This window comes from Mustelus asterias, chromosome 8, assembly GCF_964213995.1.
Source record: "Mustelus asterias chromosome 8, sMusAst1.hap1.1, whole genome shotgun sequence".
Classification (NCBI taxonomy): domain Eukaryota; kingdom Metazoa; phylum Chordata; class Chondrichthyes; order Carcharhiniformes; family Triakidae; genus Mustelus; species Mustelus asterias.
The window spans coordinates 36,111,232-36,137,675 of NC_135808.1; the positions used below are offsets into that span (position 1 = coordinate 36,111,232).

The 26,444-nt window shown below is 46.7% G+C and overlaps 1 protein-coding gene across 1 annotated transcript; it reads left to right on the plus strand.

The window, feature by feature from the left end:
• The first annotated feature begins 1,750 nt into the window (after positions 1-1,750).
• Positions 1,751-26,444, plus strand: LOC144497061 (uncharacterized). Its single transcript, XM_078217793.1, has 6 exons — positions 1,751-1,813; positions 2,519-3,733; positions 17,837-18,451; positions 23,569-23,928; positions 24,725-24,881; positions 24,972-26,444. The coding sequence occupies exons 2-6, from the start codon at positions 2,891-2,893 to the stop codon at positions 25,652-25,654; spliced, it is 2,658 nt and encodes an 885-aa protein (XP_078073919.1). The 5' UTR covers positions 1,751-1,813; positions 2,519-2,890; the 3' UTR covers positions 25,655-26,444.

Below are 26,444 nucleotides of genomic sequence, written 5' to 3' on the forward strand. Positions count from 1 at the left end.
GATTTTCCACGGGAGTTCCAAACAGACTCCCAACGTGGAGGTTCCCTGTGGCAATTTCTTCCCCCAGCCTCCCCAGTATTGTCGATTGACCGGGGTGCATTTCCCGTTCCCATCCCCCCCCCCCCCGGTTCCCTCCCCCCCCCCCCGTTCCCTCCCCCCCCCCCCCGTTCCCTCCCCCCCCCCCGTTCCCTCCCCCCCCCCCGTTCCCTCCCCCCCCCCGTTCCCTCCCCCCCCCCGTTCCCTCCCCCCCCGTTCCCTCCCCCCCCCCGTTCCCTCCCCCCCCCGTTCCCTCCTCCCCCCCCCGTTCCCTCCTCCCCCCCCGTTCCCTCCCCCCCCCCGTTCCCTCCCCCGTTCCCTCCCCCCCCCGTTCCCTCCCCCCCCCGTTCCCTCCCCCCCCCGTTCCCTCCCCCCCCCGTTCCCTCCCCCCCCCGTTCCCTCCTCCCCCCCCGTTCCCTCCTCCCCCCCCCGTTCCCTCCTCCCCCCCCCGTTCCCTCCTCCCCCCCCCGTTCCCCCCCCCCCCGTTCCCTCCTCCCCCCCCGTTCCCTCCCCCCCCCGTTCCCTCCCCCCCGTTCCCTCCCCCCCCGTTCCCTCCCCCCCCGTTCCCTCCCCCCCCGTTCCCTCCCCCCCCGTTCCCTCCCCCCCCGTTCCCTCCCCCCCCGTTCCCTCCCCCCCCCGTTCCCTCCCCCCCCCGTTCCCTCCCCCCCCCCCGTTCCCTCCCCCCCCCCCGTTCCCTCCCCCCCCCCCGTTCCCTCCCCCCCCCCGTTCCCTCCCCCCCCGTTCCCTCCCCCCCCCCGTTCCCTCCCCCCCCCCGTTCCCTCCCCCCCGTTCCCTCCCCCCACCCCGTTCCCTCCCCCCACCCCGTTCCCTCCCCCCACCCCGTTCCCTCCCCCCACCCCGTTCCCTCCCCCCCCCGTTCCCCCCCCCCGTTCCCTCCCCCCCCATTCCCTCCCCCCCCCGTTCCCTCCCCCCCCCCCGTTCCCTCCCCCCCCCGTTCCCTCCCCCCCCCCGTTCCCTCCCCCCCCGTTCCCTCCCCCCCCCGTTCCCTCCCCCCCCGTTCCCTCCCCCCCCGTTCCCTCCCCCCCCCGTTCCCTCCCCCCCCGTTCCCTCCTCCCTCCCGTTCCCTCCCCCCCCGTTCCCCCCTCACCTGTTTCCCTCCCCCTCTCACCCGTTTCCCTCCTCCCCCCCTCACCCGTTTCCCTCCTCCCCCCCCTCACCCGTTTCCCTCCCCCCCCTGTTCCCATCCTAACCAATCCCCTGTCCTGTTGTGAGGCACATTTGTACAACCTCCAACTCATCACCCTATCTGGGGTATTCTGTTTTTCCTTAAATTAGAAAGACAGTTTAAAACATAACAATCATACAAACGTCACATTAACAACACTTGAGCATTTGTGACAGTGGGGAGGACTGTGGTCTGGTGGGGTGTTCTCCCAGCACTTCCAGAGGAAACTGAGCTTTATCATCCATGAACTGTCTTTATGCTGAAGGTATTTTGACGTTGTGTCTTGTACTTGTGTGCTGGGCTACAACATGGTTGAGTATTTAGGTGTTTGTGCAGCTGCCTTTTCCTGTAAATTTATTGTCCACAATTCTCAGCGAGATGTGATTGGACATAGAGCCTTGCTCTGATCTGTTGGTGCTCTGCTTATTACCTGCTACTCTTGGTGTTTAGTCTGCCTATAGCCTTCTGTAGTACATTCACTAAGTTAATACCTGGTCTCTAAAGTTTATCCAGTGATGTTCCTGACATGTCTCTATCTACTGGTTTGATGATAATCATGGAATGAGGGCTGTGCCGGGCTGTGAGATTGTGGTGAATACAATCCTGCTGCTGCTGATGGCTCACTGCACCTCATGGATACTCAGTTTTGGGATCTGTCCTTAGTCTACTTCCCCAGTGATGATTAACATGGTGAAGTATTCACTCATCAGCTGGGAGGGGAGCGGTAGTTTTCCTTGAACTTTGTTTGACCTGAAGCCATGAGACTCCATGGAGTCAATATTGAGGACTTCCCCATGTATGAGTGGGATGGGACATTCCCAAAGATGGTGAGGGAGGATTCTGGGTTTTTCAGTGACATAACTTCACATTGAATTGAATTGATTGTTTTAACTCCACCCGACTGTCTTTTAAATTGTCCTCACAGTGCTTGGGAACATGGGGTTGAGGCAGAAGAAAGAAAGTAGCCATGTTCATAATTATAAGTTCATAAGATATAGGAGCAAAATTAGGCCATTCAACCCATCGAGTCTGCTCCGCCATTCGATCATGGCTGATATGCTCCTCATCCCCATTGTCCTGCCTTCTCCCCATAACCCTTCAACCCATTACCATGTTGTCTGCTCCTGGTCATTGTCCAGTGCCCCTGTTGGGAACAATGAGGAAAAAGAAAGGACTTGTGTTTTATCACCCATTCAGGGGAATAGCAGACTGACAGTCATTGTGAAACAGTCTCTAACTGAGAGTTAACGTGGAGGAGAGTTGGAGGAAATCATGTTTCCATTTCCTGTTTTACAGAAGGATTGCCCCTTACTACACCAGAGAATACAGAGAGGATAGTCACCACAGACAGATCCTGATTGTTGCCCAAGGACTAACTGCATAACTGTGGAAAGACATTCAGTCCCTTCGCAGCATTGCTCAACACACAGAAAGTTGGATAGTGAAACCATCATCTGGAAATTGGTTGGGTCAGGAAGTTTTGACATATCATCGGATCTGAAACTGGTCAGTGGTGTGAAATCAGCCTTTCTAAAGGTCCGGTTGTGGGTGATCGGTCAGGGTGAGCCTTGGAAGAAGTGTGAGTGGCTCCAAGTGTGGTGAGAGCTTCAATTATTCATTGAGTCTCATGAAGCACTGACTCATTCCTACAGTTGAGAGGCTGTTCAAATGCGAGGTGTAGAACGAGGACCCACAGAATCATATGATCCTGTTGTGCAATGTGCATTTATCACAATCACAGTTAGCAACATGGAAGAGCAATCATTCAAGTGTGCAGTGTGCGATAAATCATTCCCACACTCATCTCAGTTCTGTGCACATCAGCACATTCACACAGGATGGAAACCCGTTAAAGGTGAAGTTTCTGACAAAGCTTTCACACAGTTATCGAGTCTCCTGGACTATGAGAAAATCCACACAAGGCAGAAGCCTTTCAAGTGTGAGGTTTGCAGTAAAGTGTTCCAGATGCCTTCGAGCCTCCTGAGACACCAGAGGAATCACCGAGGAGAGAAACCATTCAGGTGTGAGGTTTGTGAGATGACTTTCACTCAATCCTCCAATCTCCTGACGCACCAGAGGGTTCACACAGGGGAGAAACCCTTCAAGTGTGAGGTGTGCAAAAAGGGCTTTGGACAGTTGTCAGGTCTGGTGAATCACAGACGCACTCATACAGGGGAGAAACCATTCACTTGCAAGGTGTGCGAGAAATCATTCTCGCAGTTATCGAACCTCCGTACACATCAACGTATTCACACAGGGGTGAAGCCATTCAAGTGTGAAGTGTGTGACAAGGCTTTCACACAATCACCATGTCTCCTGGTCCACCAACGCACTCACATGGGGGAAAAGCCCTATCGGTGTGAGTTCTGTAATAAAGCCTTCACACAGTTGCCAGACCTGCTGGAACATCAGCGAACCCACAACGGAGACAAACCCTTCCAGTGTGACGTGTGCCATGATTGTTTCACCTACTCCTCTTCTCTTGACGAACACCGACATCTCCACTTGAACTTGGAGCCGGCTCACTTGCTTCCCTTACACTGAAAGTCAATATGTCTAGAAGTTCCTGTATAAACTCAGCATCCATTCAGTGCAGCGTCAGGTACAAGTCACTCACTGACTCACTCCGACCAAGAGGGCAATCAGAAACTCAGTCCCATACAGACATAATGAGATAAAAATGAACACCAAGACAAAGGTAGAGATACTAGGAGGGATGTCACTGTGTCTCTGGGTATGGTCTAGTCTAGTCTCAAAACAACAGAATTTAAACAGCAGATGGACTAATGCGGGGTTGGGTGGGGGTGTTGGAAATGGGCAATGTTACAGGTGCGGCAGTAGGTGATCTTTGTGATGGAGAGGGTATGGGGCCAGAAGCTCAGCTGGAGGTTGAAGAGGATGACACTGACCAATTGTTGGAGATGAGAGTGGAGAGTAAATAGAGAGGAATTTAGTGAAAGTAGAAATTGGAGCCTGTGACACCATTCAATTAGATCATGGCTGATCCGATTCTATCTACTGCCTTGGCTCTGTAACCCTCAATCCCCTTGTCTAATAATAAATCTATCAATCTCAGTTTTGAAATTTTCAGTTGACCCCGAACCTCAACAGATTTTTATGGGGAGAGAGTTCTAGATTTCCAGTCCCCTTTTTATGACGAAGTGTTTGCTGACATCACCCATGAACAGCCCAGCTTTAATTTTAATGCCTTGTCCCCTTGTTCTGGACTCTCCCACCAGAGGAATAGTTTCTCTCTAACTGGGTGGCACAGTGGTTAGCACTACTGCCTCACAGTGCTGGATCCGCATCCAATTCACGGCTTGGGTCACTGTGTGGAGTTTGCACATTCGCTCTGTGTCTGCGTGGACAATATCTCTTCCTGAGGTGCGACGCTCAGAACTGAAAACAGTTCTCCAGATAGAGTCTAAACACTGCTCTGTAAAGCTGGAACATAACTTCCACAAGGAGACAGTTGGTTTCGGGGGAGAGATTTTGTGGATTATCTTTTCTCTTTAGGATAGTCTTAGAGTAATGAGCAGCTTGACAGAGGAAAGCAGGACCACTAATGCTTGATGTGGTCCAGTCAGATCTGGCAATGAATAGCTGAAACACTCAAATCTTCTTTACCCCTTGAACTTGAGAAGCAGGGAGATTGACCAGGAAGGAAGAGAGTAAAGGTAATTTTGGGAACAAGAGTGTAGAAGGCGAATATGAGGGAGCGCGTAAACACCACAGTGATGGCTACAGAAGCATTGTACTGAATGGAGGGTCAAAGGGCAGAGAGTTGGGAATTAAAAAGTGCTGTCCAACTCACCCAGGGGAAGAGTGTCATCCAGGAGTGGAAACTGATTGGTCCATGGACCCATGTGACCACTGGATCTCTAACCATTGGTGGGTTTGTATGATGGAAATGAACTCTGTCCTGTGTCACTAAAATTCGGTGTCATTTCTGACCACAGAATTTGGAGCCAGACTAAAGCACAGGGATTTTAAAGAAACTTCTGTCTGTAGTATTCTGAGAGAGTTCCCCCTTATGTAAGTGTGTGTGTGAGTGAAGTGAGCCAGCTCTCAGGAGTAGATAAAGGGTAGAATCAGATCTTCCTTTAGTTGGTGATGTGAATTATAGACAGATCTCTTCAGGTGATGGGTGTTAGAGTGCACTGCTGTTTCTAAATGGAGATATTCCCTGGATTCTTTAATTAAAGGAATAGAAGTTTTTGTTAGTATACAGTGCAATGTGATAGTGGAGCTAGGTTCGTAAAGTGAAACAGAGTTTTAGTTGCTGGTTGGAGTTGTTTAAAGACAGAATACTGCAAGTTGCTCTCTTTGCAAAGTCTCTCTGACTGCTGCAAGACTTTCTACACTCGTTTATCGCAAGTATGCCTGGGTTTTCTAACTATATTGAAAGTGGGATTGAAGTCTATAGGAAGAATATCGCTTATTTGGAAATGAAATAGTGATAAGTTAGAACTTAAGAGTTGTTTCTTTTCATGATTAAAGATTGTTCAACAGCTAAGAGTTAATCTGTTTCACTTTGTTAAAGTTATGCTTAAACTGTGTCATGAATCAAGCTTGTTTTGATAAAAGATCCCTAATTTGTCAGTGGAATTATCCTGGAGTGAAGCATCCTTTCCTCGCATTTATGCCAAAATAGAAAATTGTTGGAGTCTAATCTGGCTGCTTGATTTACCTTTGGGATTCTGGTCCAGATTCCTAACAACACCTCAATGTAGTAACGATCTGAAATATTCATAGAATCATAGAAACCCTACAGTACAGAAAGAGGCCATTCGGCCCCTCGAGTCTGCACTGACCACAATCCCACCCAGGCCCTACCCCCATATCCCTACATATTTTACCTGTTAGTCCCTCTAATCTACGCATCCCAGGACACTAAGGGGCAATTTTAGCACAGCCAATCAACCTGACCCGCACATCTTTGGACTGTGGGAGGAAACCTGAGCACCCGGAGGAAACCCACGCAGACAGTGACCCAAGCCGGGAATCAAACCCAGGTCCCTGGAGCTGTGAAGCAGCAGCGCTAACCACTGTGCTACCGTGCCGCCCATATGTTCATCTTACACTTTTCCAAGATTCATTTCTGACTTGGGAAAGATCTTGGCCAAATTCTCCAGCCATTCACACCAGCGAGATTCTCCACTCCCACCGGCAGCGTACCCCTGCCCGCGTGGGGTGACGTCAATGGGGATTCTCATTGACAACGGTGGGACCAGAGAATAATACCGCCGCTGGCAAACAACATACCACCTCCCCCCCTCCCCCCACCTGCCCAGTGGGAAACACGTGGCTGGGAGGCCGGAGAATCTCGCCCATTTTTGAATGCTTTACTATTTTTTGATTCATTCAAGGTTTGATTTAAACCGAATATTGTGTTGTTTATCTGCTGTTTTATCAATCTTTTATATATAATCTTCTAATTTATAACTCACAAATGACTGACTTTAGCTTAATCCAGACGACCTGATTTGTCAGAATGGTCTGTTTATATTCACTATAACATTCAGGAACCTACAATAATATTGTACACAACATATTGATAAATGTTACTGTGGGCTAGTATACTTCATCAATGGGTTTAGAATTTGCAGTTCACAGAAAGCATAATGTTTCCCTAGAAAAGACTTGCATTTATATATCACCTTTCACAAACTCAGAGTATTTGGAAGCACATGACAGCCAATAAAGTACCTTCTGAAGTGTAGTTACTGTTGTAACATTGGAAACATGACAGCCAGTTTGTGCAAAGTGAGCTCCCATGAACAGCAATGTGTAAAAGAGGAGTTGATTTGTTTTTATGACGTTGATTGTGGAATCCATATTGGTCAACATGTCCGCCTTAACTCCCCTGCTCTTCTGTGAATAAGTGCCATGGAATCTTTTGTACTCACCAAGAACTGACAGGGCTTTGGAATTCATATGCCACTGGCTCAAAATCCTAGAATTCACTTGCTAACAGCATTGAGTATACCTACACCATATGAGCTGCATCGGTTCGAGAAAGAAGCACATCACCACCTTGTCAAGGGCAAATAGGAATGGCCAATAAATGTTGTACCCATCAATGAATAAAAAGTCACTCTCCAAATCTCTCCCAGTCTTAGCATTATATCCCTTGTCCTCTGCCCCCTCTTTCCCTCTAGTCTCCCTCTCTCTCTCATATTCCCCTCTCTCTGGTGCCCTCTCTCATGGCCCCTCTCTCCTGTGTCCCCTCTCACTCTTGTGTCCCTCTCCCCTGTGCCCTCAGGCAGTTATAGCAGGTTCCCTCCCCTGAAGGACAATATTTGGGTTTTTCGGACAATCTGAAAGTTTGCATGTTTTTATGAAGAACAAAGAAAATTACAGCACAGGAACAGGCCCTTTGGCCCTCGAAGCCTGCACCGACCATGCTGCCCGACTGAACTAAAACTCCCTACCCTTCCGGGGACTGTATCCCTCTATTCCCAGCCTATTCATGTATTTGTCCAGACGCCCCTTAAAACTCACTGTCGTATCTGCTTCCACTACCTCCCCCGGCAGCGAGTTCCAGGCATCCACCACCCTTTGTAAAAAACTTGCCTCGTACATCTCCTTTAAACCTTGCCAGTCACACCTTAAACCTATGCCCCCTAGTAATTGACTCTTCCACCCTGGGAAAAAAATTTCTGACTATCCACTCTGTCTATGCCCCTCATAATCTTATGGACTTCTATCAGGTCGCCCCTCAACCTCCGTCGTTCCAGTGAGAACAAACCAAGTTTCTCCAACCTCTCATAGCTAATGCCCTCCATACCAGGCAACATCCTGGTAAAGCCTCCACATCTTTCTGGTAGTGTGGCGACCAGAATTGAACACTGTCCCAAGAAAGAACAGATTCTGTTCTTCAGATTCTGTTCCACAATTTATTTTACTTCAATTTACTACGTGAAATGCTGTCTTAAGGAGGGAACTACACCTGAGGGAGAAAGGAACAGAAGGATATGCTGATGGGGTGAGATGAAGAGGGTTGAGAGGAGGCTCATGTGAAGCATAAACACCAGCATGGACCAATTGGGCCGAATGGCCTGTTTTGCACTGAATTCTATATGTAATTTTCTGTGGTTGGATTTGAACTTTCAATCTCTGGATTGTTAATCCAGCACCATGGCAATTCAGCTGTCATACCCTGGAGATGTATCTATTGAAATGTCTGGTTTTGCCTTCTTAAATCTTCAGCCTTTCCCTTGCAATCCTCTCAATTTTATGAGATTTCGTATTTCTATTATTTTCTGACTATCACTGAGCTGATTTCGTTGGTTTTGAATTACATCTTCCAGTTAACGAAGCCCAGTTCAAAGGGACAGCAATCTATTTCCCACCTCAGGGGCAACTAGAGATGCTGTAGATGGGATTTTGCAGTAGATGGGATTAGGTAGATTAGGAATTAAATATAGGAATTAACTTAACATCAGATAGAACAGCTTTTTTATAAGTAACCGAAAAGCATTAACATTTTTAAATTGTTGTTTTAAAGAGTTTTCAAAGTTTAAAATGAAATTAATGGAATGAATACATTTAATGTGAAAGAATTTGAATGTATTTAATTCAAAGCCTTGCATGCAAATAAATTCAAACTAAGATTTAGCAACATGTAAAAAAAAGCTAAGAAAAACAATGGACTTCTTGATTAAAGAAACTGCACATTGAAACATGAAATTTCTCGAGTGTGTTATAATCTGGGATGAAATCCAGACAGTGGGTCAAAATCAGATATAAGAGCCAGTTTGAACTATAGAAAAAGCAAGGATTAACCGAGATAAGGCCTCACTCTACATAGCAACAAGAAGCCACCTTTAATGTGGCATAAATTCAGTCAGTGAGAACAAACAAATAATGAATCTGTATTTAAAGGTGTCAAACTATAACTGATTGAAGGACTTGTCATTGTTAGATTGACAGAACAGTGAATGAATGAAATTGCTTTTAATTAGGAGCTGGGCTGTATTATTTGATAACAAAAAAGTATAACCGTTCTGCTTTTTGGCATGATATCAGAGATCTTTTGAGAATGCCACATAGCTCATTTGCTGTATAGATGAAATCAGAGATCTCCCTTTCGGCCGAAAGAGATTTGTCTTGTCTTAATTGTAGGTTTATATTTTTTAATAGGCAACGTTTTTGATTCCATCATTTCAATGTTTTAATAAAAACTAGTTTAAGAACTAAGAACATAGAACAGTACAGCACAGAACAGGCCCTTCGGCCCACGATGTTGTGCCGAGCTTTATCTGAAACCAAGATCAAGCTATCCCACTCCCTATCGTCCTGCTGTGCACCATGTGCCTATCCAATAACCGCTTAAATGTTCCTAAAGTGTCTGACTCCACTATCACTGCAGGCAGTCCATTCCACACCCCAACCACTCTCTGCGTAAAGAACCTACCTCTGATATCCTTCCTATATCTCCCACCATGAACCCTATAGTTATGCCCCCTTGTAATAGCTCCATCTACCCGAGGAAATAGTCTTTGAACGTTCACTCTATCTATCCCCTTCATCATTTTATAAACTTCTATTAAGTCTCCCCTCAGCCTCCTCCGCTCCAGAGAGAACAGTCCTAGCTCCCTCAACCTTTCCTCATAAGACCTACCCTCCAAACCAGGCAGCATCCTGGTAAATCTCATCTGCACTCTTTCCAGCGCTTCCACATCCTTCTTATAGTGAGGTGACCAGAACTGCACACAATATTCCAAATGTGGTCTCACCAAGGTCCTGTACAGTTGCAGCATAACCCCACGGCTCTTAAACTCCAACCCCCTGTTAATAAAAGCTAACATACTATAGGCCTTCTTCACAGCTCTATCCACTTGAGTGGCAACCTTCAGAGATCTGTGGATATGGACCCCAAGATCTCTCTGTTCCTCCACAGTCTTCAGAACCCTACCTTTGACCCTGTAATCCACATTTAAATTAGTCCTCCCAAAATGAATCACCTCACATTTATCAGGGTTAAACTCCATTTGCCATTTTCAGCCCAGCTTTGCATCCTATCTATGTCTCTTTGCAGCCTACAACAGCCCTCCACCTCATCCACTACTCCACCAATCTTGGTGTCATCAGCAAATTTACTGATCCACCCTTCAGCCCCCTCCTCTAAGTCATTAATAAAAATCACAAAGAGCAGAGGACCAAGCACTGATCTCTGTGGCACTCCGCTAGCAACGTGCCTCCAGTCCGAAAATTTTCCATCCACCACCACCCTCTGTCTTCGATCAGATAGCCTATCCAATCGGCCAACTTTCCCTCTATCCCACACCTCCTTACTTTCATCATAAGCCGATCATGGGGGACCTTATCAAACGCCTTACTAAAATCCATGTATATGACATCAACTGCCCTACCTTCATCAACACGCTTAGTTACCTCCTCAAAAAATTCAATCAAATTTGTGAGGCACGACTTGCCCTTCATGAATCCGTGCTGACTATCCCGGATTAATCCGCATCTTTCTAAATGGTCGTAAATCCCATCCCTAAGGACCTAAGTTTAATTGAATTGAATAACGTTTTTTGCCTTTGTGAAAAGAAATGTTTAATGAAAAGATTTAGTCTTTAAATTAATCAGGCCACTTATAAGATTTCCCACAACAGGTAATAAATGCTGGCCAGCCAGCGACACCCATGTCCCATGAATGAATTTTAAAAAATAAAGAAAAATGGTTTCTTTACTAGGTTTAATCTGATTTTCAAAAAGCCCTTTTCAGTATCTTGGTGCTCCCATGTCCTGGGGTTTTCTTACAATGTCTGTCCGCACGCCCATATTTGCATAATTGAAAGTTCAAAACTAACATTCCACAAAATCAATGAATCATTCCTGTTGTTTGATTCTTATATGGATAAGCCAAAAATCTATCAATCAAAACTCATTGATTATGTTGATAACATAACTTATTAATTACACAACTCAATCACAGCTGAGACAAAAATAGGTGGGAAAGCAAGTGGTGGTGATGACAGTCTATAAAGCGATATAGACAGGTTAGGTAATTGGGCAAAAACTTGGCAGATGGAATATAATGTATGAAAATTCAGAGTTATGTGCTTTGACAGGAAGAATAAACGGACTGAATGTTATTTAAATGGAGAAACACAGCAACACAGGGATTTGGGTCTCCTCTCACATAAATCACAAAAAGCTCGCAATGCAAGTTCAGGTAATCGGAAAGGCAAATGTGATGTTGCCTTTATTTGTAAGGGAATGGAGTACGAAAATAGGGAAGTCTTGCCAACACCGTACAAGGCACTGGTTAGACCACATCTGGAATACTGTGAACAGTTTTGGTTGTGGAAGTTAAAAAGTTCAGATTGAAGTTTCATATTTTGGAAGTTAAATTGTGTGGAAGTTAAAATGTTCAAATTAAAAAATGCTTTCTCTGTACAGTAGTGGAAAATGTTTATCAGCTTACTGACCTTCAAAAGGAGTCATTCTCTGCTATTTCTTCACAGCCCTCCATAACATTTTCCTTTTTCAGCCTTCACCAGAGGGTGAACAAGACCAGATTTTTTCCATAACAAATACAAAAAGCAAAATATAAGGATATGTTATGCAAATGAAGGATTGGCAGCAGTCAATTTTTTATCGAATGAGAAAGGGCGAAAGGCTGGGATTTAATTGGCAAATATGTGTGTCAATGAAAGATGTGAAAAATCTCTTGTTCCTGATTTGCTGTAATTGACTATAACCGCTGAGCTGTTTCTCCATAACCTCAGAACCGCTCCAGTCAATCCGATTTGGCCGTGGAGAATTCTTCTTGTGCACAAGTAATTAAAGACCTTGCATTGGATGTATGGTGTCCAGCGCTGTTTGTGTAATGAGTCGACTGAGTGCCTTTAGATTGCTGTTACCCAAGACTGCGTGAACAGGTTTTGGAGGTTCCGCTGAGATTGCAAACCCCTTGAGTGTCTACATGGGAAGGAAGCGTGGTGCCTCACTGACCAAGGGCTAGGAGACCTACCTGATTTTTGGGCATTGAGCCAACTTGACCAGGGGAAGGCACACGCTGTCCTGTGTGGACATACACAGTAAGAGTTTTAACAACACCAGGTTAAAGTCCAACAGGTTTATTTGGTAGCAAATGCCATTAGCTTTCGGAGCCCTGCTCCTTCATCAGATGGAGTGGAAATGTGCTCTCAAACAGGGCATACAGAGACACAAAATCAAGTTACGGAATACTGATTAGAATGTGAATCTTTACAGCTAATCAAGTCTTAAAGATACAGACAATGTGAGTGGAGGGAGCATTAGGCACAGGTTAAAGAAATGTGTATTGTCTCCAGACAGGACAGCCAGTGAGATTCTGCAAGTCCAGGAGGCAAGCTGTGGGGGTTACCGATAGTGTGACATGAACCCAAGATCCTGGTTTAGGCCATCCTCATGTGTGCGATCTTGTGTTCATGTCACACGATCGGTAACCCCCGCACAGCTTGCCTCCTGGACTTGCAGAATCTCACTGGCTGTCCTGTCTGGAGACAATACACATTTCTTTAACCTGTGCCTAATGCTCCCTCCACTCACGTTGTCTGTATCTTTGAGACTTGGTTGGCTGGAAGGATTCGCATTCTAATCAGTATTCTGTAACTTGATTTTGTGTCTCTGTGTGCCTTGTTTGAGAGCACATTTCCACTCCATCTGACGAAGGAGCAGGGCTCCGAAAGCTAATGGCATTTGCTACCAAATAAACCTGTTGGACTTTAACCTGGTGTTGTTAAAACTTACTGTGTTTACCCCAGTACAACGCCGGCATCTCCACATCGTGTGAACATTACCAGGGTAAGCAGATGGAGGCGAGGGTTCAAGTACCTTGAGGATACAGCTAAGGGTTAGGGGTTGGACCCCCTGTATAGGCATTTTTTTTCAGGGTTCGAGTCCCTAGAAAACCGCGGTCCCGATTTGATTGATTACCTAATTCCAAATTGATTCAGGTCTCTTTGCTGTTATACCATTTTCTGCCACATGATGGCGCTGAGCCAGATGATCTTGCACTGCTCGAAGTGTAAGTGTTTTAACCCTTTGTTAGCCTTTTTCATCAGTCTTGACAGTTTTATCTGTGTGTCCGTTTTTTGTCTGTCTGTGTATAACCGTGTCCCACGTCGGCCAGCAGGATAGAACAGATCCCCACTTTGATGATGGGAAATTCATTAGGGAAGGCATTTGAGCCTCCTTTCAAGGGAACACCAAGTGCATACATGTGTGTGCACTACGGGCAAGAAAGTGTGAACCACATTCCGAAATGAGTGAAGGAGAGGAAAGGTAAGAGAGACGTAGGGTGGTCTGCATATTTCTAGTGGCGAATGGAGATGTTACCAACTCAGCAATAACCCTCTCAGTGACACTCAGTTTGAGTTCTGCCAGCGTCACTTAACACCTAACCTCATTGCAACCTTGGTTCAAACGAGAGCTAAACTCAAATTGAGGTGAGAGTGACTGCCCTCGACATCAAGGCAATATTTCACCAAGCGTGAGTGGCATCAAGGAGCCCTAACAAAATTGGAATCACTAGGAACCAGAAGGAAGAAAACAGTTACCTGTTGGGAGCCATACCTAGCACAATGGCTTTGATTGTTGGAGGTCAATTATCTCAGGACATCACTGCAGGAGTTCCTCAGGGTAGTGTCCTAGGCCCAACCATCTTCAGCTAGATCATAAATGACCTTCCTCCTTAACTAGCAAGTTCAGAAGGAGACAGGTTGGAGTGGGTGAAAGGAACAGAGAAATTGACGCGGCCGATGACACACCAATAGCCCTCAAGGAAAAGATCACGAGCAGGTAAGAGACCAGAGGGAGGGGTCCAGGTGGAGGGAAAATGCTGGAGGCGGGTGAAAGGATCCATTGAATGAGGGGCGGGGGGGGGGGGGGGGGGAGGGAGAGGGGGGGGGGGGAGGGAGAGGGGGGGGGGAGGGGGGGGGGGAGGGAGAGGGAGGTGGAGAACTCCTATCCAAAGAAGTGAGCACAGAGACAACGGCAGCGAAAGAAGAATTCAGCAGTGATGAGCCCGGAATTCATTGAGGTGAGGTATGTAAGGGTACAAAGAGTTCAGCACTGGGCAAAGCTAGCAAATTCTAGCCCAGGTTTTTGGGAGAGCCCAAAGATCATCAGGTAAAATCTATGAAGGAGACACATGAACAGATAATTACACCTCACCTCACCCACCATCAATAAAACTCAGCCTGTAAATCAGAAGGGTAAAGTCCAACAGGTTTATTTGGACTTTAACCTGGTGTTGTGAGATTACTTACTGTGCCTATCCCAGTCCAACGCCGGCAACTCCACATCATAAATCAGAAGGGAAATACTTCAACAAACACACTCAATATCTAACACACAGCTCCAATCAAACGGATTTCATAGCCAATCAGGGAGTGAGAGAAAGGTAGACCTGCCCACAATGAACATGTTTTACAATCACTGTTTCACTTTGACAAAGGGTCATCTGGACTCGAAACGTTAGCTCCTTTCTCTCCTTACAGATGCTGCCAGACATGCTGAGATTTTCCAGCATTTACTCTTTTGGTTACTGTTTCACTGACTCAGTGCTTCGCCCAGTTCAGCCGCTTTCCGGACAGAGTCTTACCCGGTGGGCACTACGATACCCATGCTGCATTTGTTCCCGGGGCCTGATATCCAACAGCGTTGGATACCATGCATACAATTGAACGTTCACCGGCCTATAATTTACTGGATTATCCCTGCTGCCCTTCTTAAACAATGGAACAACGTTGGCGGTCCTCCAGTTCTCTGGCAAGCTGTGCTGGCGCTAGAGAATCCCTGAAGAGAGGCCATAGCATGATTAGAGTAATCGAGAACCTCTTTTGGGATTCACCCAGCCCCTGTGCCCTGATGTAATCTGGTTGATGCTCAGCGGGGGTGTGAACCAGATGCAGGATCAGGTTGGAGCCGGTTGTCCTGGATCTGGTAATTCTCGAACCCTCGGGCGCAGCAGGGATCACAACGCATTTCCGCAAATAGAGACCAGTCGTGTTGGCCACACCAGGTTGGCAGTGCCATCGTGGGGTCTCATGGTGTGGGGAGTCCTGAAGGGGTGGTCTGGGGGGAGCCTGAAAGGGGGAAGAGGCCTTTGTGCCCCATAATGGGGTGTGCCAGTGAGTTGGGGGGGGCGGGGGGAGGAGGGCGGTGTGTAGCTGGTCTGGACATTGGGGCACTCTTTAAAAATAAACCCCCGATCTCCGAGTAGCCAAACGTGCCAGCATCTTTAGGTCCCCACTCCGAAAATAATTCTCAGTGTGGGTGAATTCACTGAGAATTTCCCCTGACTTCGAATTGTGAACTGAATTGCACCAAACCACCCAGTGGGAATCTCACCACATTTTCCGCTGGGGACAAAACTTCAAAATATTTTTGAGAAAATTGTACTCGGGTGTTTTGGGCATTGAGGCACCAATTGTCTGGGGCGGAGAGCAGGAGAGATGAATGGATCAGGACATCTCTGGAGAATAAGGGAAAGGACTGAATGAGACTCAGAATTTCGATCTAAGGGAAGCTGAACTTCCACAGCAGGCGACCACCGGACAGGGTAGGGTTGTAAGATATCAAACCATGGAGCATCCACTCACGCAATGAGCCACAGCACTGAGTCACCAAGTCTTTCTCCCAGGAATAGATACACTTCCCGAGCACCTCTCCCTCTCTCCCCCTCTCCTGTGTTCCTCTCTCCTCTCCGTGTGTTGATCCCATTACTGCACATCATCACTGCCTTGGATGCTGTGGGTCTTCCTTTTCTGATCTGCTGTCAAACACATCCGAGGCTACACATCCCACACTGATGATGTCAGTTTGAAAGCCTTCGAGGATGAGGAATGCGATTCCCCACGAGAAATCTCTGTCAAACATTTACAGAACTGAGACAGCAGCTGCAATAAGTGAGGTTTTATTCAGATGGGACAATGACAAGTTTAAATCCCCACCTGATCTGCTGCTCAAAGTCGCCTCCGTTTCACCGGTCAGTTTCCCAAGTTTCTGGAAACTCATGTTACTCCAGAAATATTTGGATTGGCTGTGAGAGACTTCAATCAGAGAGCCCACCCACTCTGCCCATTCTCTCCCCTTCCTCTTTCACAGCTGCTTCACTTCCTGTCGGGACTGAAAATCAAGTGAGGAGATGGTGAGTGAAGGAGCAGAATTTATAATAATTACATAATCTCCACACTAATGTTCAGGCAGTCTGACTATCCTGTGGGGAATCAGTTGTGGAAATGCCCCTGATGCTGTGTGAGATGATCCATCTGAGAGACCTGTTTACTCGGTGCTTTGCGCTGAGCTGTTTGATTGGAGCTGTGTGTTGGACATTGAGTGTGTTTATTGGAAGCATTTCCCTTCTGATTTACAGGCTGCGTTTTGTTGCTGGGTCATTGCTGAATATGAGAAGGTGAGGTGTAATTATCTGGGAGGGGCAGAGACACATGTATTGAAATGTCTTTTAATGTCTTATTTAAAGATTTTACCTGAAGGCCTGGCCTTTCCCAAAAGCCTGGGCTTGGATTTGATAGTTTTGCCCAGTGCTGTGTCTGATAGCTGAATTTGGGATGTGCAGTCTGAGTGAGTGCAGTGTATCTAATTTCCCAGGATAAACCAGAACCCTTCAATCAGCGACACTGAAGCAATATTTTGCTTGACATCTAGCATTTCCTGCCCAGTATGTTTCTACAAGTTATTTTGGAAAGCAAGAGGAGAAATTTCAAAATCTGCTTTGAAGTAACATTTCTGAGTGTTTTTAAATACAACACATACTCTAAGAGGAAAATTGGTTCTTGCACGCACAACAGGAGCTCATTGTGAATTGATAGGCTGTTTCACACTCCCCCCAACTCTCTTTTCCATTGCCTACATTGTGCTGGGGAAGAGTGGGATCTGTGCAGAGGAAAGAAAGTAGCCACGCTGTCTGCTCCTGACCACTATCCAGTGTCCCTGCTGGAAATAGAGGGTGTGTGACAGTCGAGTGAGGAAACAGAATAGATTTGTGTCTGATTCCCACATGTAGGAAACAGCAGTCTGGCACTCACTGTGAAACAGCCTCTAACTGAGGAATCACCCCCTTTAGCAAAGGAGGAGAGAGAATTGGAGGAAATCATGTTTCCTTTTCCTGTTTTACAGAAGGATTGCACCGTACTACACCAGAGAATACAGAGAGAATAGACACCGCAGATAGATTCTGACCATCACCAAGAAACAACAGCACAACTGTGGGAAGACATCCAGTCCCTTCACAGCATTGCTCAACACAGAGAAGGTTGGGCAGTGAAACCATCATCTGGAAATTGGTCAAGTCAGGGGAACTTTTACACATCATCAGATCTGAAACTGGCCAGTGGTGTGGAACCTTCCATCAGAACCAACTTTTTTGAAGGTTTGGCTGTGGGTGGCAGATCAGGGTGAGGCTGGGAAGAAGTGTCAGTCGGCTCCAAGTGTGGTAACAGTTTTAGTCATTCATTGAGCCTCACTGACTCATTTCTATAGATGAGAGGCTGCTCAAGTGTGAGGTGTGTGTTGGAGACTCCACAGGTTCAGGATCTTCTAAGGTGCATTTGTTGCAACTACAACTACTTCAAGGGCAGCCACATGGAAGAGAAACGATTCAGGTGTGATGTTTGTGATAAAGGTTTTGTGAAGTCTACAACACTTTTGAGGCACCAGGTGATTCACACGGGGGAGAAACCATTCACATGTGACGTGTGTGACAAGTCATTCTCGTGGTCATCAAGTCTTAGTGAACACCAACATCTTCACACAGGGGACAAAGATAAACTCTTCAGGTGTGATGTGTGTGAGATGACTTTCAACCGAAATTCCAATCTTCTAACACACCAGAGGATTCACACCGGCGAGAAACCCTTTACATGTGAGGTGTGTAATAAATCGTTCTCGGATTCATCTGCCTTCTGTAAACACCAGCGAATTCACACAGGAGAGAAACCATTCACATGCGAGGTGTGTGACAAATCATTCACACAGTTATGGACCCTTCGTAACCACCAACGCACTCACACAGGGGAGAAACCATTCACGTGCGAGGTGTGTGATAAATCATTTTCGAAGTTATGGAACCTCCACACGCACCGACGCACTCACACAGGGGAGAAACCATTCACATGTGAGGTGTGCGATAAATCATTCCCACGGTCATCGGACCTCCGCAGACACCAACGTGTTCACACAAGGGAGAAACTCTTCTCATGCAAGGTATGTGACACATTAGCTCGGATTTACTGGCTTCTGGAATACACTGACATATTCGCATGTGTGGTATGTGACAAATCATTCCCTGAATTACCTGCCCTCTGTGCACAGCAACACGTTCATACAAAAGACAAACCACTCACATGTATGTATGTAACAAATCATTCTCAGACTAATCAGCCCTCTGGTTTCTCACACTGTCATCAGACCTCGCCAGACACCAGCACATTCACACTGTAGCTCACCAGCTTCCCTTACACAGAGTTGTCTGTGTTGTTTATCCTCCAGTGCTCTCACAGAGTAGCTGTCTTTCCAAAGCACTGTCTGTCTCAGCAGTGTCTGTCTCCAACCTTTCCCACCATCAGTCCAATTCTTTCAAGAAAGTCAATTTAGCCGTTGACCAGATCACGAAACATCACCAAAAGAAGACATCAATATGTATAGAAGCTGCTGCTGATACGATGGACAAGAAGGCAATATCTGAATGTTATGTTCAGTTTTGAAATTTAAATCATAGTTTTTGAGTTGAAAATACAGAAAGACCCCAGATATTGCCTTCTCATTGTTCCACAGGAGCAGGCTGAGGGTAAGGGAGCTTGCTTGTGCACTAATTTATTTAATTATTTTTCAGTTAAATTAGTGAAAAAAATTGGAGGTTTTTTTTCTAAACAGGAAATAGGCCCAGCAGCAGCCTGGGAAGGTTTTTGGAGGGTTTAAAAGTAGGCTGCACCTTTGAGCGGGCAGCGTCTTTAGCGGGCAGCGGAGTGAGCAGGGGGCAGAGTGAGAGCTATAAGGGCTTTGGTTCACAGGGCTTCGGCGAAGGCGAGGAAAGTTGTTTGTTTTTCTTCGGTTACACCCCCTTTTTGTTTTGTTTTATCCCAAAAACTAAAAAGGACATGGCTGGTATGAGTGGGAGGCCAGTATACTGCATTCGGTGTGGGATGTGGGAGTTCCTGGAGACAACTTGCCTCCCAGAAGTCCATATCTGTGCCAGATGTGTGGAACTGCATCTCCTGAAGGATCGTGTAAGGGAGCTGGAGCTGAGGCTCGATGAACTCAGTTTAGTTAGGGAAAATGAGAGAGTAATAGATAAAAGTTATAGTCAGGTAGTGACACCAGGGTCTCGGAAGGAAGACACGTGGGTCACGGTTAGGAGGGGTAATTGTCAGAAGGGTGATGTGCCAGAAAGTACCCCAGTGGCAGTCTCCCATAAAAGAAAGGGATGGGCAACAGATGGGAGAAGGGAAGGGAGTGAGCAGTCTGTGGAGGGATCCCCTGTGGTTGTCCCCCTCCAAAATAGGTATCTTGTTTTGGATTCTGTGGAGGGGGATGACCCTCCAGGGGTAAGCCAAGAGGACCAGATCGCCTCCACGGAGACAGGCTCAGGGGTCCGGAAGGGAAAGAAGGGGTTTAGGAGAGCGATAGTTGTGGGGGACGCAATGGTTAGAGGCACGGACAGGCGCTTCTGTGGGACTGAACGAGAATCCAGGATGGTATTCTGCCTCCCTGGTGCCGGGGTACTGGATGTCTCCGAGAGGGTAGGAAGCATATTTAAAAAGGAAGGTAGTCAAACTGATGTGATTGTACACATTGGTGGAAATGATGTAGGTAGGAAGAGCAGGGGGGTCATACGAGAGAAATTCAGGGAGTTGGGTGCTAGGCTAAAAAGTAAGACCTCCAGGGTAGCAATCTCTGGACTGCTCCCAGTGCCTAGTGCAAGTGAGGCTCGGAACAGGGAGATTCTACAGTTGAACGCGTGGCGAAAGGACTGGTGCAAGAGGGAGGGTTTTAAATTCATAGATAACTGGGAAATCTTCAAGTGAGGATGGCAACTGTACAGAAAGGATGGGTTACACCTTAACTGGAAGGGAGCAAATATCCTGGCTGGGAGTTTTGCTAGAGTGTTTCGGCAGGATTTAAACTAGTGTGGCAGGGGGGTGGGGAACAAAACAGGAGGTCAGTAAATACTGAGGCTGGGGTCGAGCTGGGGGCCAGGGCAAGGCTAGCTAAGAAGAGGTGCACTCTGGAGGAGGAGGACCTGACTGGGCCTGGAGGTCTGGAGGGCATCTGCTTCAATGCGAGGAGTGTAACGGGTAAAACAGACGAACTTAGGGCCTTAATGCTTATGCGGAATTTGGATGTGGTTGCGGTGACGGAAACTTGGTCAAAAGAAGGACAGGACTGGCAGCTGAATATTCCGGGGTATAAGTGTTTTAGGCGAGACAGAGGAGGGGCTAAAAAAGGTGGGGGAGTAGCGATATTAGTTAAGGAGCATATTACCGTGGTGCAGAGGGTAGACAACTTAGAGGGGTCATGTACTGAGTCGCTGTGGGTGGAACTCAGAAACAGGAAGGGTGCAGTCACTATGCTGGGGGTGTACTACAGACCACCCAACAGCCCACGGGAAGTGGAGGAAAGGATATGTCAGGAGATTCTGGATAGGTGCAGAAAACATAGGGTTGTTGTAGTGGGGGACTTTAATTTCCCTGGCACTGACTGGAAAGTGCTTAGAGCTGGGGGTCCGGACGGGGAGGAATTTGTAAAATGCGTACTGGAAGGTTCTTTGGAACAGTATGTAGATAGCCCGACTAGAGAGGGGGCTATACTGGCCCTAGTTCTGGGAAATGAGCCCGGTCAGGTCGTCAAAGTTTCGGTAGGGGAACATGTGGCAAATAGTGACCACAACTCTGTTAACTTTAGGATAGTAATGGACAAGGATGAGTGCTGTCCTACGGGCAGGGTGCTAAATTGGGGGAAGGCTGACTATAGCCGGATTAGGCAGGAATTGGTGGATGTTGATTGGGAGAGGATGTTCGAGGGTAAGTCCGCGTCTGGCATGTGGGAGTCTTTTAAGGAACTATTGATAAGGCTGCAGGATAGGCATGTGCCTGTAAAAAGGAAAGATAGGAAAGGTAGGATTCGAGAACCGTGGATAACCAGGGAAATTGAGGATCTGATTAAAATGAAAAGGGAGGCATACGTTAAGTCCAGGCAACTGAAAACAGATGGAGCTCTGGAGGAATACAGAGAGAGTAGGAAAGATCTCAAACGGGGAGTTAGAAGGGCAAAAAGAGGTCACGAGATGTTCTTGGCAGGCAGGATTAAGGAGAATCCTAAGGCATTCTATTCATACGTTAGGAACAAAAGAGTTGTCAGGGAGAAAATCGGACCTTTTAGGGACAAAGGAGGGGAATTATGCTTAGAACCCAAGGGAATAGGGGAGATCCTAAATGAATACTTTGCATCGGTATTCACGAAGGAGAGGGGCGTGTTAACCGGGAGTGTCTCGGAGGGAGGTGTTGACCCGTTAGAGAAAATCTCCATTACAAGAGAGGAAGTGTTAGGTTTTTTAGGGAACATTAAAACTGACAAAGCCCCAGGGCCTGATGGCATCTATCCTCGACTGCTCAGGGAGACGGGAGGTGAAATTGCTGGGCCTCTGACGGAAATCTTTGTCGCTTCTTTGGACACGGGTGAGGTCCCTGAGGATTGGAGGATAGCGAATGTGGTCCCGTTGTTTAAGAAGGGTAGCAGGGATAACCCAGGAAATTATAGGCCAGTGAGCTTGACGTCCGTGGTAGGGAAGTTGTTGAAGAGGATTCTTAGAGACAGGATGTATGTGCATTTAGAACGAAACAATCTCATTAGTGACAGACAGCATGGTTTTGTAAGAGGGAGGTCGTGCCTTACAAATTTGGTGGAGTTTTTTGAGGAAGTGACAAAAACGGTCGATGAAGGAAGGGCCGTGGATGTCGTCTATATGGATTTCAGTAAGGCATTTGACAAAGTCCCACATGGCAGGTTGGTTAAGAAGGTTAAGGCTCATGGGATACAAGGAGAAGTGGCTAGATGGGTGGAGAACTGGCTTGGCCATAGGAGACAGAGGGTAGTGGTCGAAGGGTCTTTTTCCGGCTGGAGGTCTGTGACCAGTGGTGTTCCGCAGGGCTCTGTACTGGGACCTCTGCTGTTTGTGATATATATAAATGATTTGGAAGAAGGTGTAACTGGTGTTATCAGCAAGTTTGCGGATGACACGAAGATGGCTGGAATTGCGGATAGCGAAGAGCATTGTCGGGCAATACAGCAGGATATAGATAGGCTGGAAAATTGGGCGGAGAGGTGGCAGATGGAGTTTAATCCGGATAAATGCGAAGTGATGCATTTTGGAAGAAATAATGTAGGGAGGAGTTATACAATAAATGGCAGAGTCATCAGGAGTATAGAAACACAGAGGGACCTAGGTGTGCAAGTCCACAAATCCTTGAAGGTGGCAACACAGGTGGAGAAGGTGGTGAAGAAGACATATGGTATGCTTGCCTTTATAGGACGGGGTATAGAGTATAAAAGCTGGAGTCTGATGATGCAGCTGTATAGAACGCTGGTTAGGCCACATTTGGAGTACTGCGTCCAGTTCTGGTCGCCGCACTACCAGAAGGACGTGGAGGCATTGGAAAGAGTGCAGAGAAGGTTTACCAGGATGTTGCCTGGTATGGAGGGTCTTGGCTATGAGGAGAGATTGGGTAGACTGGGGTTGTTCTCCTTGGAAAGACGGAGAATGAGGGGAGATCTAATAGAAGTATACAAGATTATGAAGGGTATAGATAGGGTGAACAGTGGGAAGCTTTTTCCCAGGTCGGAGGTGACGATCACGAGGGGTCACGGGCTCAGGCTGAGAGGGGCGAAGTATAACTCAGACATCAGAGGGACGTTTTTTACGCAGAGGGTGGTGGGGGCCTGGAATGCGCTGCCAAGTAGGGTGGTGGAGGCAGGCACGCTGACATCGTTTAAGACTTACCTGGATAGTCACATGAGCAGCCTGGGAATGGAGGGATACAAACGATTGGTCTAGTTGGACCAAGGAGCGGCACAGGCTTGGAGGGCCGAAGGGCCTGTTTCCTGTGCTGTACTGTTCTTTGTTCTTTTGTTTTACTAATTTTATGAGGTATTGTAAAATGCAGTTTTCTTGGAGGTGGCTCTGACTTTGTCATAAGATTGATCTCTAATCAGAAGCCCCTCTGGGTGCAGGCTGAAAACTGTCTCCAGCACTCGAAAAATGTGTCATCAGACAGCACAGCAAAGTCTGGACCATGTTTCATTTTCGTTTTAATTTCTTCTTTTAGGTAAAGCAACCCTTCACATGTGAGGTGTGTGACAAATCATTCTCAAAGTCATCGTCTCTCCATGTACACCAACGCGCTCACACAGGAGAGAAGCCTTTCAGGTGCGAGGTGTGTGACAAATCATTCTCAAAGTCATCAATTCTCCTTGTACACCAACGCGTCCACACAGGAGAAAAGCCCTTCAGATGTGAGGTGTGTTGCAAATCATTCTCGCAGTTATCGAACCTTCACAGACACCAACGTGTTCACACAGGGGAGAAACCCTTTGTGTATGAGATGTATGACAAATCATTCGCGTGGTCAGTGACTCTGCATCAGCACCAACGAGTTCACACCAGGGAGAAACCCTTCCCATGCAAGGTATGTGAATAATTATTCTCGGACTCATTGGCTTTTGCATATATTGATGTATTCACAGGTATGGTATGTGACAAATCATTCCCTAAGTCACTTTCCCTCTGCGCACAGCAATGTATTCACACACAACATTCATACATCATATATATATGTGACAAATCATTTTGGACTAATCAAACCTCTGCATATACTGGTGAGAAACCATTCATATGCGAGGTGTGCAACAAATCATTCTCACGGTCATCAGACTTCCACAGACACCAACACATTCACACTGCGGGCTCAATTGCGCCCCTTACACTGAGAGTTGTCTGTGTTTGTACCCCTCCAGTGCTCACACAGGGGAGCTGTCCTTCCAAAGCACTGTCTGTCTCAGCGGTGTCTCTCCAACCTCTCCCACCATCAGTCCAATTGGTTCAAGAAGGTCAGTTTAATCTTTGACCAGATCACCAAACATCACCAAAAAGAAGACATCAATATAGATATGGAAGCTCCTTCATTTGCATAAGTTTCCCAATGATGGACAGGAGGGCAATATCTGAATAGATCTGTGTTAATTTTTGAAACCTAAATCATAGTTTTTGATTTGAGAATGCAGAAAGATCACAAGATGTTTTTATGAGGTGTTTTAAAATGCAGTTGTCTTGGAGATGGCTCTGACTCTGGCATAAGATTAATCTCTAATCAGAAGTCCCGCTGGGTGCAGGCTGAAAGCTGTCCCCAGCACTCAGAAAATGTGTCACAGGACAGCACAGCAAAATCTGGATCATGATTTTTCTTTTTCACTTCTTCCTTTTAGGTAAAGTTGGTCCATAACACCCAGGAGCGCTCATTGACTGGAGGACGGGTTCCGTACATCAAGGAGCTGACAGAACAGGAGGAGTTCACGAGGAAGCCGTTTGGCCTCCCCAATCCCATGATAACCAATGATGGATCAGATATGGGGATGAGTGAAGGTGATGTCAACAGCTGAGTGTTTAGGCCATCAGGAGGAGAGTTAATTTACGTGACAAAAGATAATAATTGTGATTTTTTTCCTCTGACAGATAAACAGGTATCCATGGGCACGTCAAACAGTTATGGAGGAGAGTTGGCAGCAGCGTCCAAGATTCCTGAAAAGGTTAATGAGGAAGGAATGGAGGTGAATATCTCACAGCAAAGTGGCATGGTAGCTGTAGTGGAGGAGGGAGAGGAGTGTCAGGAGGGTAAGATGTCTAATTTTGAGGGCAGTATTGATGAGTTAAAGTTAAATATTGAGGAAAGTGTGAAGGAGGAGGCCTGTGATACTCCGGCTGCTGTGGTGGAGGGAGGGCGCTCAGAACCTTCTGGAGTTGAAGAACCTGAGGCTTTGGGAGCAGAAGTTCCGCTGTCTCCACGAACACACGGACAACATCAGGCCCATGCAGCTGGTGAAGAAAATGAAGATGATCTGAAACCTCTTGCACGTTTACAACAGGAACAGGTTCAAAGTACGGAGAGTTATCAGGCCACTTCTAACTTGCTTCAGCAAACTTTGACTGAATTTAAGATGGATGTTAGCCAGAATCTGCAAAGAAACAATGAGATTCTTCAGCAGCATCTACAAAAAAACAATGAGATTTTTCAGCAGCAGAATGAGTTTCTTTGTCAACTTCTGCAAAGAAGCAATGAAACTTTGAATGAAATGAGGCAGATTCTGTCTCAGATTGTAGCACCTGTACCTTCTGGCCAGCAGCAGCCCAGTGCGTAGACATCTGCTCCTGGACGTGCCTCTGGTACAGCAGAGGTCATGTCATGGCGACGGAGGAAATGCCAAAAACATCAGGGACGCTCCCTCAAATCCTGCCTCCTCAATCCATTATCTCCCCCTCCTGCGAGATGTTTTTCTGTCTGGATTTTTGCCATGACAGAGAGCCTCTCCATTGCAAGTTGTGAGGACAATGGCGGAAGAAGCCTAAATTTGAGAGTCCACTCCCCCACCACCCAATCACAGCACCTCCTATTTTCCTGTGATCATGAATGGGATGGCTTGGGATTTGCATATTTCACGTAGAAGCTGTCCATAGACATCAGCAGCTGATTCCACTCATGTAGCTTTGGATGAGAGGTGTGAAGTCTGGATTTATTTGGATAGCTAAGGTACCCTTTTGTAGAGGATATGGTCCCCAGACATCTTTGTGGGAGATAAGCTGCTCTTTGAGATTACTGAAAGTAGAAATCAATGTGCACAAAAAGTGCATAAACTTATTGGAACTGAGAGCACAAGGAACTGTCAAAAGCAATTGTCCGAACTGTCATGATGGACTGTCAAAGGGAACTGTCAAGTTAAAAAGGGATTTAAACCTCCTCATTTCGCAACCATCCATTGTCACAGTTGGGTGCCTCTTTTGATTGACAACTGCAAGTAATTATGGACACATGAAGTAGGAACGTGAATTTCAGTGCTTTTTGTTTTGACAGGATTATGCAACTGAATGATTTTTTTTGTTCTAAGGAATTTAAACGTACTGTAAAATGAAAAATAAATAAATTCTGCAATA